The sequence below is a fragment of the Microcaecilia unicolor genome, chromosome 9 (assembly GCF_901765095.1).
Source record: "Microcaecilia unicolor chromosome 9, aMicUni1.1, whole genome shotgun sequence".
In the NCBI taxonomy this organism is placed as follows: Eukaryota; Metazoa; Chordata; class Amphibia; order Gymnophiona; family Siphonopidae; genus Microcaecilia; species Microcaecilia unicolor.
In genome coordinates, this window is record NC_044039.1 from 88607554 (window position 1) to 88626568 (window position 19015).

The following is a 19015-nucleotide window of genomic DNA, read 5'->3' on the forward strand; positions in this document are numbered from 1 at the left end:
CCAGGGTGCATGGGACAATGTCCCGTATAGATTATATATATTGGTCTCTTGCTCTTTATTTTTCATGATGGTGAGAGCTGAGATTGGTCCAATTTCTGTTTCGGACCACTCCATGATTTGGGTGGATCTGGATCAGAATTTTCTGCGTACTCTGGGGATGGTGTGGCACTTCCCCTCATATCTTTTCCATGACACTGAGTTCTGGGCCTACTTAGCTAAAAATGGGAAGATTATTACCTGTTCAATGCCCAGCACATGGATGACTCCATTTTATATTGGAACATCTTGATAGTTGTGCTTCAGGGAGAAATTATTGATTATATGGTGACCCGGACTCAAGAGAATTTTCCAGGGCATTGTTTTATTAGAAAAGCGTTATCAACAAGCTAAACGCTTTTATGTCTCTCACTCTACCTTAGCTGCCAAGGATGCCTTGTTAGCTAAATAGGCATCCTTGAATGCTTTGATTCATAAGCATTCCAAGAAAATGTTATTTTTTTGAACATATCATTTTTTCCAATATGAGGGATCATCCAGGAAAATTGTTAGCCCACATAGCTAAAACCTGGCAGGGTTTATTTCTCCCTTGCAGGACTCTCAGGATGTCCTGCGTAATCGAACTGAAGAAATAGCCCAGATTTTCTTGTAGTACTTTAGTGCAATATATAGAGAAATGCCAATGGGAGTGGGACCTCAATTTGCTGGAATATTTGGAAGATGTGTGTCTCCTGAGGTTCTCCTTGGACATCTTGCAGCACCTTAATGCACCTATTCAGGCAAAAAAAAATCTAAAAAGCTGTTAAAGGCTTGAAATGCCACACTGCCCCTGGTCCAGATTGGTATACACTCAAATTTTATAAACTCATGTTACCCCAGGTTTGTGATCCTTTGTTATCATGTTATATGGATGTCATTGCTGAGGGAGCATTTCCAGAGCACTCTAATGCAGCCTTAATTACACTTATCCCCAAACCTGGTAGGCCCCCTACCCTTCCGGATTTCTACCGCCCCATCTCCCTCATCAATGTTGACAATAAGATCTTATCCATCTTACTACTGTTTGAAAGTTCATTTGCCTAAGGGGATTTGTTCAGCACAGATGCAGTTTATGGCTCTCTAGGGTCTTTAATAGAAGGTTGACTAAAATCCTTTTACCAGAAGTGGGCCCAAACAACCACAATCTTTGGTTACTAGAAGTTGTTCAGGATGGTTATGATCTGGATTTGCTAATCTTTTCCCCAAGGCATTTCTAGAATTGCTCTGCCATTCTTGCTTAAAAGTAGCGGCAGTCCAACAGACCTTTTTTTCAGGTTATTTCAGTTAGAAGCAGTGGTTTTAGCTCCACATCCAGAAGATAGAACAAGACCTTATTCATTTGTTTTGTAGTTCCAATGAAAGAAGGCAATTTCCATCCAATTTTCAATGTCGAACTGGTCAACAAATTTTTCAGGGTTCCACGTTTTCGAATGAAAACTTAATGGAAAATGATTGTGGCCATGCAACAAGAAGAATTTCTTACTTTTTTAGATATAACAGAAGCTTATCTACACAACCCCAAAAGGAAAGTCTCATCAACATTACCAGAGGTTTGCAGTCATGAGACAGCATTTCCAGTTTTGTGCTCTACCTTTTGGCCTGGCCATGGCACCATGTATGCTTACAAAGGTGATAGTGGTAGTGGCAACCACTTTACACAAAGAGGGAATTTTGGTCCATCTTATTTAGACAACTGGTTAATAAGAACGAAGTTGTTCCAAAAAAGCAAAAGTCCCACAGCGAGTTGGGCTCTTCTTATAAGAGTCAGAATGGTGTCAATTGCTCCAAGAGCAACCATACCCCATCCCAAATGTTGGAATAGTTGGAGCAAAGTTCACGCTCTCCATGGCAAAGTGTTTCTTCCTGTAGTGAGAAGGGAAAAGTTACAATCTCAGATCAAAAACCTTATCACTCTTTGCAAACCAATGGTTTGGCACTGCCTTCAAGCATTGCAATCAATGGCTGCAAGCTTAGAGTTGGTGCCATGGGCTAGGATGCACATGAGTACATGAGACCTTTACAGAGGTCTCTTCTCTCTTTATAGTCTCCACAGAGTCAAGAGTTGTACCTTGCACTACCACTAGCACCACAGATAAGGTAGAGTCTTGACTGGTAGCTATGCAGCAATAATCTGTCCAAAGGAAAGAGTTTGGAAATTCCCAAATTGGATCCTTGTGATGACAGATGCAAGTCTCATAGGTTGGGAGGCACATTGTCAATGGTCATCAGTGGAAGATCAGTGGTCAAGCAACTGTGTGGAAGCACAGGTGATCCACTTAGCTCTCTTGAAGTTTCATCAGCTACTTCACAACAAATAGCACAACAGCAGAACCCTATGTCAACAAACATGGAGGAACAAGAAATCTTCAAGTAGAAGAAGAGGTGCAGATGTAGATGGAATAAAAATGATAAATGGGATGGGACAACTTCCCTATGATGAAAGGTTAAAGCAGATAGGACTCTTCAGCTTGGAGAAGAGACAGCTGAGGGGAGATATGATAGAGGACCATAAAATAATGAGTGGAGTGGAATGGGTAGATGTGAATCACTTGTTTACTCTGTCCAAAAATACTAGGACTAGGTGGCATGCAATGAAGCTACTAAGTGTTAAATTTAAAACAAACCAGAGAAATTATTTCTTCACTGAACATGTAATTAAACTGTATTTTGTTGCCAGAGAAAGTGGTAAAAGCAGTTAGCTTAGCAGGGTTTAAAAAAGGTTTGGGTAACTTTCTAAAAGAAAAGTCCATAAGCCATTATTTATTTTTTTGGATTTTGCTCACATCCTTTTCAGTAGTAGTTCAAGGTGAGTTGCATTCAGGTACACTGGGTATTTCCCTGTCCCTGGAGGGCTTACAATCTAAGTCTATACATTATTAATACGGACATGGGAAAATCCACTGCTTATTTCTAGGATAAGCAGCATAAAATCTGTTTTACTGTTCTGGGAGCTTGCCAGGTACTTGTGACCTGAACGGGCCTCTACTGGAAACAGGATACTGGGCTTGATGGACCTTCGGTCTGTCCCAGTATGGCAATGTTCTTATTTTATGAGCAGACAAGAATCTGGAAGATATTTTGGTGGCACATGTGGCCAGGACACAAATTATCTGGGCAAACTATCTTACCAGGAACTCCATACATCCAGGAGAACAGAGTTTAGTGCAGGATGGTTTCGTGGAAGTGGTACACCATTGGAGTTATTCAATCATTTACCTGATGGCAACAGCCCAGAATGCAAATGTTCCACCCTTTTCAGCTGGAGAAAGGACTGGAAGTCAAAAGGAACAGAGGTTTTAATACAACAAGGGCTGCTGTTGAGCCTTCTGTATTAATCTCCATTGTGGCTGCACATAGGCAGAGTCATTCAAAGGACAGAGAAGCATTGGAGTTTAATAGCGTTCATTGCTCTGGATTGGCCAAGAAGACCCTAGTATGAGAGGCATCTTTGTTTACACCCTATGCTGTCTATTAAAATATTTTACTGCATATTGTGTTGACATTGGGACTCATTTTCAAAAGAGAAAAACGTCCAAAAAAGTGGCATAAATCTGCATTTGGACGTTTTTCTCACAAAAACATCTAAATTGGTATTTTCAAAATCAATTTTTAGACGTTTTTCTATGAAGTCCTTCAGAAGTGTGGGCATGCCAGGGATGTGTTAAGGGCGGGATCTGGGCATTCCTAACACTTGGATGTTTTTCTGCCATAATGGAACAAAACCAAACCATCCAGGACTAAAACTAAGATGTTGTGTGCTAGACCTATTTTTATAACAAATAAGGCACAAAAAGGTGCCCTAAATGACCAGATGACCACTGGAGGGAATCAGAGATGACCTCCCCTTACACTTTTAGTGGTCACTGACTCCCTCCCTCCCACCCCCAAAAAATGTGAATAAAGATAGCACTCACCAGCCTCTATGACAGCCTCAGATGTAATACTCAGGTCCATTACAGCAGCATACAGATCCCTGGTGTAGTCTAGTGGTAGGTGCAGTCCACTGTAGACAGGTGGACCCAGGCCCATACCTTCCTCTCTACCTGTTACACTTGTGGTGGAAATTGTGAGCCCTCCAAAACTCAGCAGAAACCCACTGTACCCACATATAGTTGCCGTCTTTCACCTATAAGGGCTATTGTAGTGGTGTACAGTTGGGGTTAGTGGTTTTTGGGTGGCTTAGCAGACAAGATAAGGGAGCAGTGGTGAGTTGAGCACATGGGAGCATTTATTTGAAGTCCACTGCAGTGCTCCCTAGGATGCTCTACTGGGATGTCAGTGTGGCCAGTCTACTAAGAATACTTGTTCTTTCTACATCCCAATGGCTTGATTTGGTGTGTTTTCACATGGAAGGTTTTTTTAAAATTTTTTAATGGACCAAAAAGATAAATGCACAGAGCACAAAAACATCTAGCAAATAGCCATTTTTGGAAAAAAAAAAAGACAGACTTTTCTGTTTTAAAAATGGCTATAATCCCCACTTGAATTTTGGACTTAGACGTTATATTGAAAATGCTCCTCATTGTAACGTAGCATATATGTCATACTTTCTACTGTTATTTGAATATTTTTATTGCTGTAATTGTTTATTGTTTATATTTGACTTATTCTTGCTGTACACTGTCTTGAATGAGTTCCTTGAAAAAGGTGGTAAATAAATTCTAATAAATAAATAAAATAAATAAATGAAAATATTATGCATCTGAAAATAAAAGATTCTCTATCTCAGGCATGCAGAGAGTGTCTGTTGGTTCAAGACCCTATTGGCATGCTGGGCACATCTCAATTTTGTCTTAAGAATTTGCTCTTGAGAGAGCGAAGTTAAAGAAGAAAGATTATTCAAGTATGGGGATAGCTCCCTCGTTACATTCTAGAAAAAGTTCTACTTCGTTAGCATGCATAAGGGTTGGGAGAATTTAATTGGTGTGAAGATAAATGTGTTATTCCCCTGCATTCTTCTGTTCCAGATATTATGGACTTCTTGCAAGATAGTTTGGACAAAGGGCTGGCATTGACCTCTTTGAAGGTACAACTAGCTACTACGTATGTCCTGCTTTAGAGGTCTTGGGAAAGGAAAGAGCTTGGCATCACATCCAGACATGGTGCATTTTGTTCTGTAGGTTAAATTTATCAATCCTCCCTGGGAACCTCTGGATTCCACAACCTTAAAAAATATCACTCAAGACTGTTTTTCTTGTAGCTATTTGTTCAGCTAGGTGAATTACAGGTCTTGTCCTGTGGAGAACCTTTTTTGTTCTTTAGCAAGGAAAAAGTTGTGCTTTGACAGGTCCATCCTTCCTTCCCAAAGTGGTGTCATCCTTCCATGTTAATCAGACTCTCTCTTTACCTAATTTTCAGGATCTTAAAAATGCACAAATTGGATGTAGGACATAAGTGCCTGAAGTGTATAGAGACAATACGGAAATCAGATGAGCTCTTTATTCTTTTTGGTGGACCCCATAAAGGCAAAGCAGCATCAAAAGTGACAACTCCTCAGTGGGTTAAGAGAACATTACTTCTGCATATATTCTCCATGGTCATCCAGATCTGTATGTTTACACAGCTCATTTTATAAGGGATCAACCTGCTTCTTGGGTAGAGCATTCCTTAGCTCCACCTCATGAAATTTGCAAAGCAACATTCTGGAAATCCATGCATTCTTTTGTCCATCACTATAGATTGGATGTTCAAGCTAGAAGTGACGCGGCCCTTAGGGCCAAAGTGTTAGTGGCAACGACTTTAGTGGCCTTCAAGTATGTACTGCTTTGGTATATATGCATTTTTATATTTATAATCTTTGAGGTAGACTCTTGATGAAGGCCAGTCAGCAGAAACATGGCCTGTGTCAAATTGCTTGAGTTGTTTGGAGACACTCAAAGTACTTCTGTGAGCCATTAAGAGAGTAGTTCGAGTTTTTTTGAAGACATTCATCATAGACCTTTATGGATCATTGATTGGTCTTTTTGTCGCCTCCACTGTTTTGTTTGTGTTTCACTGCCAAGTATGGAGTTTTGTTCTTCCAGTACTTTTCAGTACATCACTGAAAATCTTAGGTGTCTTTTTGACTCTGATTTCTCATTCAAAGAATATATTTCCTACTTATCCAAAAAATGTTTTTTTCAGACTGAAAATTATTTGCTCCATTACCTCACTGATGTCTCAAAAGACACTGTGAATACTAATATTAACTCTTTAGAACTCACAGATCTTGACAATTGCAATTCCCTATTTAAGGGTATTTAACTTCTAGACATTCAACGGCTACAATTGAGACAGAACACTGCTGTCAAGCTGAGCAATGAAGCCAAGAAATGAGATTGTGATATGCCACTTTTGCAGAAAGATCACCGGCTTCCCATCAATGATAGAATAACATTCAAACTCCTAACTCTGATTCAGAAAACTGATTATGTTAGTCTTCTGGTCTTTTTATCTTGGTTGTTGATACCCTCTTCCACCTCAAGATTATTTCACCCTATGCAACAAAACCATCTGGTTGTACAAACTTATTGTCAAATTGGCTTGGATACTATCTGAGACTGCATCTTTGCTTTCTACAATTAGAACCCTCCTTTTCTACATTCAAGAAAAGGTTTAAAACATTTCTTTTCAGTGACATCTATGGGACTGTGACATAAGGCGTTTGTGAGAAGGCATGATGGGCCATTTGGAGGCTGCAAAATGCACATTTACTCTCCTTTGCTTCCCAACTTCAAAAGAATGTATACTTAACTATCGTTCCCTTTCTTTTTATTAATATTATTTGTGCTTACTGTTATCATTCTAACTGCTGTTATCTTACAATTGTTGTGGTATTTGTAAACCGCTATGAAGTTCTTTACGGTTAGCGGCATTTCAAGGAAAAATAAACCTGGAAACTTGTTAAGAATTTACCCATTCACATTTACAGTTAAATTAAATCCCTAACTTGACCCTATTCTAAGGCATAATCAAATGAAGTAAAATTCATAACAAAATTACTTCTCAGTTCTACAGCAGTTGATAAATATGGCAAGAGTTTCAGTGACAGCCAGCGCATTTTAAGAAAAGAACAGTGATTTACATTCTGTCACTTTTCAGCTCAGGATACAATCCTCTGACAACTGACTATATTCACTTTTATTCCTTGTTAAAAGCTGCCGGTCTAATTAGAATAATTTTCTTCTATCAGGGCTGTACCAGCTTTACATTCACTGCACAGGTCTCTCTTTTCCCAGGCCATGGATCAACTGACTCACTTTTGCAGGCCCAGCCAGAGCTGTAGCACTATTTACTGCTGCTCCTGCTACAAGAACAACTCTCTTGGGCCTAGAGGCAGCAGAATGCTCATTTGGGGGGGGAGGGGGGAGAGGAGGAGTAAGGACCACTCCCAGTTCATCATTATTCATCCACATGGGACATTCCCAAATCAAATATTAAAACTCCCAACATTAAGAACAGAGCAGAACAAACAAAAACATTATATTCAAACTCTTGTATCATTTCAGTGAGACACTGTGAGAAGTAACATAAAACTTTGCAAACAGATATTCAGAACTTTACCATACCATACCACCACAAGTCCAAGAACTCAAATGCACTAACCCTATCTATGAAAAATCAGCACTGCAATTATTCAAGAACATCAGTTCATCTGCAGTTGGAAAAAGGGAACAAGCCAGACTGCTACAGATTCCTATACAGAATCTACATGTTAAAAGAATCCTTCAGTGTGGTTACACGAACAAAACACAGACCATTTTGAATTCTTCTGCTCAGTGTGTGGCGGCGGCCAAAAAAGCAAACAGGATGCTAGGAATTATTAGCAAAGGGATGGTGAATAAGACCAAAAATACTATATTGCCTCTTTATCGGTCCATGGTGGGACCTTACCTTGAGTATTGCGTTCAGTTCTGGTCACCGTATCTCAAAAAAGACATAGCGGAATTAGAAAAGGTTCAAAGAAGAGCGACCAAAATGATTAAGGGGATGGAACTCTTGTATGAGGAAAGGCTAAAGAGGTTAGGGCTCTTCAGCTTGGAAAAGAGAAAGATGAGGGGAGATATAATTGAGGTCTACAAAATCCTGAGTGATGAAGAAAGAGCAGAAGTAAATCAATTTTTTACTCATTCCAAAAGTACAAAGACTAGGGGACACTCAAGGAAGTTACATAGAAATACATTTAAAACAAATAGGAGGAAATATTTTTTCACTCAATGAATAGTTAAGCTCTGGAACTCTTTGCCAGATGATGTAGTAACAGCAGTTAGCATATCTGGGTTTAAAAAAAGGTTTGGACAAGTTTCTGGAGGAAAAGTCCATAGTCTGCTATTGAGACAGACAAGGAGAAGTAACTGCTTGCCCTGAGATTGGTAGCATGGAATGTTGCCATGATTCAGGTTTCTGCCAGGTACTTGTGACCTGGCTTGAACACTGTTGGAAACAGGATACTGGGCTAGACGGACCATTGGTCTGACATAGTATAGCTACTCTTATGTTCTTATGACCTAGTGAAAAAAAATAACACTACAAATTATAAACAAATACATAGAAAATTATAAAATGGAAAACCCAAGAAAGCAGATTGTGAACAGTGGAACACTGAAGAAAGAGAAACAGAATTGCAATTTGTTCTGCCCCCATATTCATGGAAGCAGGAAGCATTGTAATATATATTTAGTAAGAGTATTATCTGTATTCAATTGCATTGTCCGTGTTTAGATAGCATGTGTACTAGGGCTGCTATCCCTATAGTTTGCAGTATGCTGTGATTGACTCCTTGTGAGCTTTCCATATTGGCTCTTAGTACAGAGCTAGGGCCAGCCCTCCCTCTTTGCCCCTGGTGGCTGTGTGAGAAAGTCCCAGCCTTCCTAGTATACCTTTGTGATCAGAAGCTGTTATAGGGGTTGATGCCTCCTTAATCTACTGTGATTCTATCAAAACTCTTCACCATTTTCCAGGGCATTTTCCCAGGTCTTTATTCCCACACTTTCCCCTTTGAGTATTACAGCTTTTCCTCTCAGTTGGGCTGAGGTTCTGGCTATCTCCTTGCCTTTAAGGTCGCTGGACATGGACTCTATTTTGCAGAAGGCAACAATTCTTTCCAAGCAACTGAACTGTAAGTTCATTTTCTTTGTTTACTATGATTGTTATATTAAAGAAGAGTTGGATTAAGAATTGAGAATCTGCTGGTAAAGTTTTTACTTGGGAATGGTTTAGCTGGCTATTGAAACATTGTCACCTCACCTAGCCTAGACCAGTACGCAATTTCTCCTATACAGAACAAAATACAAAGAATCCATATTTTTAAAGCTGATATATCATTCTCTAAATATTAAAAATACATTTTTGTACCTTTGTTGTGTGACCATTTTATTTTTCCAAAAATGCTGGCCCTGATCTCTTTCTACAAATTTCTCTTGTTGATTTCTTTCAAGTTCTTTTCATGTTCTAGCTCTTCATTGTCCTATTTACTTCCCTCCCTCACTTATGACTTAGTGATACAGACAGGGCTGAGCTTTTTGGATGCCTGATTAGCTAATTTCTTCCATGCCTCAACCCACAAAATCTTTTTCCTCTCTTTAAAGACAGGAGCTCCCAAATCTGGTCCTCAAAGGCTAGTTTTTTTTAAAGATTTCCAAAATTAGGGGCCCTTTTACTAAGCTGTGCAAGCGTCTATGCACGCCCAATGTGTGCCAAAATGGAGATACCGCATGGCTACTGTGTGGCTCTTGTGGTAATTTCATTTTTGGCTCATGTCCGATACGTGCATCCGAAAAATAATTTTTATTTTCTGCCACATATATCGGATGCACGCCAAATGCCACTTGGGGCGCGTAGGTTATTACCACCCGTTACCGCATAAGACTTTACCACTAGGTCAATGGCTGGCAGTAAGGTCTCAAACCCAAAATGGACGCATGGCAATTTTCATTTTGCCGCAGGTCCATTTTCGGGAAAAAATTTAAAAAAGGCCTTTTTTACAGGTACACTGAAAAATGATTCTGCGCATGCCCACAACCCGCGCCTACTCTACCGCAGGTCATTTTTCAGCACACCTTAGTAAAAGGACCCTTAATATGGATGAGATCCATTTGTATGCAGTATCTCCATTATGAAGGTAATTCTATAACAGGGTACATAAACCTATTTTGAGCATATTCCATAAAGAAAAATAGGCACCTACCTTTCTTTACAGAATACTAGTGCTAATAGCCAAAAATGCACTTACATTTAAGGTGCAAGCACTACGCCAGCCCTATAGCTAATGCAATTGCTCATGTCCAGTTTTGTGAATCCAGCATCAGTACCCAGTGAGCTCCAAACACAGCCAATAAGAAGACAGCATGCAGCACAAGGTATTAGTCAGCTTCTGAAGTGGAAATACAAACTCAGCTCCAATTAGTTACTGAGTTCTCTTTCGATTAGCTATTTTTGATTATATTCTAGTCTCAGCCAGTTTCAGCCACCCAGTGAAACTATTATTATAATACCATTCTAACATATTTTTAAAAATGTAAACCATATACAATATAATTATTCATTCACAGGGAACATTCCAAGACCAACCAATAAACACCCACAACAATGACTGCCAAGAAGGAGAAGGATGTTGCACTTTATAAATCAACATTAAAAAAATATACTGTTCAAATTTTGATGTCACTTCAGTAACAGCAATACAAACTCTCCACTCTCTTGGTGTGAAGCACACTAAACTCCGGATGCTTATCATACCATACCAGCACCAAGTCTAAAAACTCAAACTGCACCAACCCTACATATGAGGAGTCAAGCTGGACTGCTAGAGATTCCTAACAGAGCTTATGTGTTAACAGAATCCCCCACTGTGGTTACAGATGAAAAAAATATAAATAACCATAGGAGCCGACTCTGTGGGTGCTTGAGCACCCCCAATATTGAGAAAATTCCTTCTATGTGTCCAGGGAAGGGTTATTTCCACTGGGTTTAGCACCCCCAATAATTTTGAAAAGTTGGCTCCTATGTAAATAACCACTGCAAATTTGAAATACATATGCAGACAAAACAAATAACTATAAAACCCAAATAACTAAGACACTGTGAGCACAGGAACACTGAAGAAAAAATATATGTATCCTCATTTACAGAACAAAATATAAAGAAATCCACATTTTCAAAACTCATATATTCATTCTCCAAAACTGAAAATACTTTTTTTGATATTTGTGTTGTCTGATCATTCTATTTTTCCAGCTGAGTTGGTCCTGGTTTCTCTTTACCTCTGCCTCTTGTTGGTTTTCTCCTTTTCCAAAATATCATTTCCATTTTCTGGTTCGTCATCTCCCCTTCCGGTTCCATCTCTGATATTGATCCTTGGGTTTCACTTTTTTTCTCCATTTCTCTCATCTCTCTTTACCTTCTTCATTTTCTGCCTCCAGTCTTCAGTCTCCCTCTCTTCACCCCAGCATCTGTCCCTTTCTTCTTTCCTCTCCCCTGCATCAGGCTCCTTGTCACAGCCCCAGCCCCAGCCCCTCAAGCTTTAGCTCCCAGCCTCTTCTGAGGCCCCCAAAATTAACCCTTTACAATCCTAGCCTCCCTAGCCCTTAACTTCAGCCTCCTTTCCAGTTTAAGCCCTCCCAGCATTAGCCCCTTATAATCTCAGCCTCCCCAGCCCCCTTGCATTAGCTCCTTTCAAGTCAAGCCTCCCCCAGTCACCTAGCATAAGCTCCCTTTCACTTCAAGACCTCTAGCATTGCCCTTCCAGTTTGAGCCTCAACCTTCCAATCCCAGCCCCTTAGCATTAGCCCCCTTACCTTCAGCGCCAGCCGTTCTCCCCCCCCCCCTCCCAAGAATCATCTCCCTTCCAGTCAGCTTTCCCCCAGCCAACTCTGCCCTCCTCATATCAGCTTCTTATCCTATCCTTGAGTGTGTGGCTTGGCTTTTGCCAATTTGCTCTATTCTCTGTGCTGCTGTCTGCACTGCTGCAGGTTTAACCCAAAAAGTAGGTACTTCCTGTTTCTTGTGAGAACAGGAAGAACCTAGACTTGCATTTCTACCTGCAACAGCGCTGGTAGCAGCTCAGGGAGGAGAGTACAGTGGCAAGAGCAAAGCAACATGCTCTCACTGCTGTGAAGAGTAAGCCAGTGAGGCAGGCTTTTGGCTCTCTTGAACTTTAGTACCTTGAACCAGTGCCTCACCTGGTTCATTCCTTAAGCTGGCCCTGGGTAAAGGGTCCCCAGTGGGTGGCTTAAGGTACTTTCCACAATCTCTGTGCAGGAGAAAGCAACTCACACGAAAGGAAACTGGTAGCTGTTTACAAATCAGAATACCCATTTCATGGGCTTGACCCAGAAAAATGAAATATACAAAATAAGGCCAATAAAAATAATTAGACATATAGTCTAAAAGAAAAGAGTTAAATGAAAATAAAAAATGTCTAACTTGCCCACAGTTCTTGGGTTTCCTCTTTCTCTCTGGCATTTTTCCTCTGTGATGCTCTTTATAGGGACTAGTACTGCCCTTTCCTTTGTCTCTGCTTCTCAGACCTCCACTGGACCTCCTGTCACCTCTTCGTCCCTGTGCAGTGAGTACTCACAAACAGCCCCTCCTCAGTCTCCCTTAAGGACTCTCCATCTCAAAGTCACACTACACTCCTTGTTCAAAGTTAGCAAGATCCACCAAGGACTTAGATCCCACCTCCTCTCACACACACTGGGTCATCCACATGAACTCTTCTGTTCCTCTGCTCCATTCCTCTCTCCCACTTCCTCTTCACTCTCCTTCTCTGCAGGGGATCCTTACTTCTGATACCAACTCATTACACCTTGCCCTGTGGTGCTAAGCTAGGTTTTGGCATAAACCCTCAATCTCCTCTCTTAGAGAAAGACCTCACTCTTTGCCCTTTCTGTTCTTTTTCTTGGCCTCTGGTGGAAGAATATTAAACTTGTCACTGGACCCCTTGGCATGCACCCATTTCCCACACTTTCTACATCTCTGGACTCCTGTGGAGGAAAGTCCCTAGCCTATCTGTATACTCACTTTTTATACTTGCCTCCAAATTTGAAGAACACCTAAGAACAAAAGAACATAAGCGTTGCCATAACTGGGACAGACTAAAGGTCCATCAATCCCAGTATCCTGTTTCCAATCAATTAAATCCCAGAACAGTAAAACAGATTTTATGCTGCTTATCCTAGAAATTAGCACTAGATATTCCCAAGCCCATCATAATAACTTATGAACTTTTCTGTTAGGGAATTAAACAAACCTTTTTTTAAACCCTGCTAAGCTGTTTTCTCTGGCAAGCAATTTTAGAGTTTAATTACACATTACTTGAAGAAATATTTTCTCTGATTTGTTTTAAATTTACTACTTATTAGCTTCATTGCATGCCTCCTATTCCTAGTATTTTTGGAAAGAGTAAACAAGTGATTCATGTCTACACGCTCCACTCCACTCAGTATTTTATAGACCTCTATCATATCTCCCCTCAGTTGTCTCTTATCCAAGCTAAAGAACCCTAGTCTTTCCACATAGGTGGGGGGGGGAGACACAAGTTTCTCTCCCAGTTCCAACTTCTGTTCCCAAGTTCCCACACCTATTTATATTTACTCAGTTTATGTAAATCTACACTCCCCTATTCTATAACAGTGTGCCTAAGGTTAGGCGCCATCCCCAGATTCCATATATTGCAAATTAAGTTGCATACAGAAATCCGGTCGTATTATGGATTTGTGCGCACAATTTAACTAGTTAACCAGCCAATCTGTGCTGATAATTGTCAATTAACAAGCAATTATTGACACTAATTGGCATTAATTAGAATTTACGTGTACAAATGTCTATAATGTGAGGTGCATAAACTCTAAGTTGCATCGTTGAAAAGGGGGCATGGCCATGGGGTGGAATGGGCGGGTCATGGGTATTTTACAAATCTATGTGCATTGGTATAGAGTAAACCCGGTCCACGCCTATTTTAAGCGTCTGCATTTACACTGAGTTTTACTTGGCGTAACTGCCCATGTCTAAATTTAGTCCTGTCTGTCTGTCCTGATTTAGATTGTAAGCTCTTTTGAGCAGGGACTGTCTTTTCTTCATGTTCAATTGTGAAGCGATGCGTACGACTGGTAGCGCTATAGAAATGATTTGTAGTATTAGTAGTAGTAGTAGTAGTAGTAGATGGGTGCTCATTATATTCTATAATCCGCCAAGAAATTTAGGCGTATTCTATAAAGTACGACTAGATTTAGGCCTACTTTATAGAATATGCCTAGGTGTATTATTTTCTGCACGGAATTTTCATGCGCCTTATACAGAATCTAGTCCCATCTGTGCATGTTAGAGAATACTAGCACTTACACACATATAATTCACACTTAACATGCATAAGCACTAAAGTGTTATTCTATAATTGTTATGATTCTGCTGGATAGGTAGGAGAAGGTTTGGGACTCACTCCTGATTGGCTTGTCAGGGGCTAAACCAGCAGACATCAGTAGCCTGATCCATTTAAGCCTGCCTTTCCCCTGCAATTATTGCTTTGGCGTTTGATTGGTCTGATTGCTTGCTGAAGCCAGTCTGCGCTTGGTCGCTTGTGTGTGTATGGTGGAGTCTAGTCTCACTCCTCGTGCTTGCTTTCTGTGTGTATGTGTGTGTGCTGGGTTCTCCCAGCATGAGCCTGATTGCCTCACTCCCCACACCTGGTTTGCTTTCTCCTTCTCTAAGGTAGTGCTGTCTGGGGTAAGCCTGTGCCTTGAGTCATTTTAGTTTGTTTGGTTAAATTTCTCTCCCTCTTTCCCTTTGTTGTGCTGAGCTTCTGCTCTGCCCCCTGTGGTTCTACCTCCCCCTGTCCTTGTAGTCTGCTCTTGTTTGTTTGTTTTAGTTCTCTTTGTTTGCTGTAGCTGTCTCCTGTGTATGGGAGCAGCGTTCCTTTTCTGATCTGTGTGTGTCAAGGCAGCTTCCTGTGTCTTGTCTGCTGAGTGCTCTACCCTGTTTTTTCCCTTTAGCAGTTCCCTTTTTCCCTTGGGGGTTGTGGGGCCAGCTTTGTATATTCCTTAGGTAGTTCTCCCATTCCCTTTTGTATGCTGTTTAGTCAGCCCAGTGTATTCCCTTGCATGGACTTCCTGTATTTTTGTATGCTGTAGGTACGGCCTAGTTCCCTTGTGTGCTGAATGGTTCAGCCTAGTGTGTATTCCTTATGTAGTTCTCCCTTTCCCAGTTATATGCTGTTTAGTCAGCCCAGCAAATTCCCTTGTGGGGACTCCCTGTATTGGTGTATGCTGTAGGTCAGCCTAGTTCCCTTGTGTGCTGAATGGTTCAGCCAGAGTGCATTCCTATAATTGGTTTTCTTTTTCCTTGAGGGCTGTGTAGTATAAGCCTAGAGTGGTTCCTTCTGGGGCTTCCTGTCTTCTTGTTCGCCTGTGGCACAGTCATGTATTCCTTTAGAGGCTTCTGTCTCTCACTCTTCCCTTTGTGACACTACTCTGCACTGTGTGCGCTGCTTTTGGCCCAGTTCCGTGTGTAACCCTTGTTATTCTTTCCCCCATCCCAGAGTTGGTTCCTGGTCGGCCATGAGGCCCGCTTGTTTGGTCTCTGCATGAGTGGGTTCCCGATTAGCCATGAGGCCCGCCTGAATGCTCTATCTTCCCCTATCTGGTGGTGCCTGGTGGCTGTTGTGAGTGTGCGGAGTTTGGTGGCTGAGGTAGTGCATAGAGCCTGTTCAGTCCACCCTAGGCCTTAGCCTAAATCCTATACTGGGTCTCAGCCTGGGCTCAAGGGCTCACGTCCGGAATAACAATAATTTACATGCAAGAGTTGGTTAGCACGTAAGTGTAAGGGGTGTACACGTGGACTGGACTCCCTGTTACATATGCAATTTACAGATTATTGGTTATGTGCTAAAATGCCATATTTAAGCCTGAATGGTTATGCCTGCCATAAACCTGGCATAATTGTTTACACTTTCATATAGGCATATCAATGCTGACTTAATTAATCTAATATTTTCTAATGGCATCTTGATGCACAGATGTTGCTATAGAATTGGCACTCAAATTGTGGCACCCAGATATAAAGAATTGCCCCCATTCGCAAATCAACCCGTAAAACTCCCAGCAACAGATAGAAGTAGAATGACAAAAAACCATTCTGTTCAAACTTGGGTGTCACATCAGTGAGAGCAACACAAACTCCCTCCACAACCAGACTGTGAGAAGTAACAAAACCTTGGAAACAGACACTCAAATTGCACTAACCCTACATAACAAAGTCAGCACTGCAAACAGAAGACCAGAATAACTTCAACTGGAAAGCATACAGAATCAACATGTTAAAAAAAAATAATTCTCTTGTTACAAAAGGAAAACACAGAGTTGCCTAGTTAAAAAAATAATAAAATAAAAAATGAGAAGATTAGAAACAAATATCTAGACATACAATGAAATTGAAAACCCAAGAAACTAGCCTGTGCAGCAGAATGCTGAGAAAAAAAAAAACATGAATTTGTCTTTTCCTGTAAGAGCAAAATAAAAGATATCCATATTTTCAAAGCTCTCTTATTTCTTTCAATATTAAACATCACTTTCTTTGTACCTTTATGTTCTGACCATTTTGTTTTTCCACTTGGGTTGGTCCTGGTCTCTCTTTACTACATCCTTTCATTGATTATTTTTCCAAAGTCCTTTTCCAGGATCTATTTTCCATTTTCTACTTCTTCACTGTCCATCTTTTTGAGTGGAGTAGCCTAGTGGTTAGTGAATCAAACTTTGATCCCGGGGGAGTGGGTTTGATTCCCACTACAGCTCCTTGTGACTCTGGGCAAGTTACTTAACTCTCCATTGCCCCAGGTACAAATAAGTACCTGTATGTATTATGTAAACCGCTTTGAATGTAGTTGCAAAAACCACAGAAAGGCAGTATATCAAGTTCCTTTCCTTTCCTCTCTTAAACCCGATTGTGACTCTAATCCTTCTGTTCTATTTTTTTCTCCATTTCTCTTATCTGCTTTTTTTAACCTACCTTTAACTAGATTTTATTCCTCCTTCTCCCCTCCCTCCAATCTTCAGTCTCCATCATTCACCTATTTAACAGCTTTATAGTTCCTGCGCTTACCCCCCTAGTTCTCACTTTCTTGCCTATGTCTTATTCTTCCCTCAGTCTCCTATTTTCAGTCTTTTGCCCACTTTCCACCCTCTGTATTCATTGTCTCCCCAGCTTATCTGTCTCTGCCTCTCATCCCCTAGCCCAGCTCCTTCCTTGTCCTTCATCCCCTCTCCAGCAATAGTCCCTTTATGTCTTATCTCCTTATTCAGGCTCCCATGTCTCCTTTTAACTTCCTTATTTCTACCCGAAGGAAGGCAAGCAGAGTGGTGGCAACAAAAAGAGATGCTCCCATCGTTCTGCAAACGATTTTTAAATGTAGGGCTGGTGGGAGAAGGAGGCTGAAAAGGGAGAAGGAGTGTAGCTGAGATGCCCATGCTCTACAGGATTGGCATAACAAATAAACACGGCACCTTTTGGCACCGTCCTGCCACACTTACCATGCTAACTGTGTTGCACTGACCCTTATGAACCTTAAAGGTGCTGCATAATATCTGGAGAATAGAAAGCAAGGTGCCCACATGCATAAGAACCCTCCACAGTGCTGAAGCCTATGCCACAATCAGGCACCACGAGATTAAAACTTGCAACATTCAGGTAGTGCATCTCACAGGGTTTAGCAGCTCCCCCATCTACTCATTACCTTTTCCACATCACTGGACTCTATCATAACAGCATACAACACAACACTGATAATGGGTCAAATTGGAACACTTTCAATTTAAAAAAAAACTTTTGCTGCAGAAATAAGACTGACCATCAATTGCAACAGCGACATTTCTTTTAATAAGTGCTGTACCAAGTAAATATGAAATCTGAAACTAAACACAAAGCAGTCTCTGGATCGTCTGAACTGTAATACAGTAACCAGTAAATATAAATCCCACTCTATCTCGGCAAGCCTGTGGTTGTGTCCCACTGTATGCATGGAAATGTAGTTCCCTTTTCCCTAGGAAAGGCAGGCCTGTATCTCCATGAATGCAGCGGGTCAAATCAGAATTGAATCAGCCTTTTCTGGATGACCTGCAAACTCTATGTCCCATTCAAAAAGGAAGAACAGCCCATACGGAACACACAACCATCCTGCAGATCCAGCAGACAGACTTAGAAAAGACAGACACACAGCAACACAAAGAGCAACATAAATACTGGCAGCACTTACTTACCAAGCAAAGAACCAATAAAGACGACAATTTGCACAGTAGTAGTGAAATGCCTATATATTTGCTCCTCATCATCCAGGGGGCTGATCCTGTTAAAGCTTGAATTGTTCCACATTAACTGTGACCTGGATGCATTTCTCATATCTATAGCCCTTGCCTTCACCTCATTAAAGTCACCTTCGCTCCCATTATAGCCCATGTCCAGTTCACTTTCTTGTTCCTGCAGGCTGCCTGGTCAGAAGTCCCGCATGGAGCCTCACTGCTCACTTAAGAAATGTTTCCATGAGGAAAGAGCCTTGTCTTTGTAGCCAGCTGTGTCATTACACTGTAAATAGATAGGAAGAAGGGGCAAACAGGTAAAGAAAACGACTCATCTCTGGGGTTCATTACTTCACTGACTTTCTTCAGCCAATCCTACTGGACAGCCTCCTCCTCTGGGAGCTGAATGTGCCTTGTTTTCCATGTTTTAGCATCTAAGGTCATCCTCAAAACAGGGTCATTTGAGATGTCACTAAGGTTTGTAGGCTTTCTCACATGGCATTTGAAAACAGGTCATCCTCATTCCCAGGCATTGTGTTCCCTGCTATATACTTCTACCATGCACGATTCCTGGCCCCCACACAGCTCTACAAAATCAGACTGCAGGAAGCTCATTCAAATCACCAGAATCTTCTTTTCTACCTCAGAATAGCAGCTGTGTGTTTCCTGTGGTCTCTCTCCAGCCTTCCTGCAATAGAAAGCTCTGCAGCCAGGATGTA

The 19015-nt window shown here is 41.1% G+C and overlaps 1 protein-coding gene across 1 annotated transcript in view; it reads right to left on the reverse strand.

Moving 5' to 3' along the window:
• Window positions 1-18456, reverse strand: part of GPR176 (G protein-coupled receptor 176) — a 33121-nt gene extending 14665 nt beyond the window's left edge. The window contains exon 1 of the mRNA XM_030213679.1: window positions 18261-18456. Coding sequence (XP_030069539.1) covers window positions 18261-18456 — 196 coding nt within the window. The remainder of the gene's footprint in view (window positions 1-18260) is intronic.
• Window positions 18457-19015: the final 559 nt, after the last annotated feature.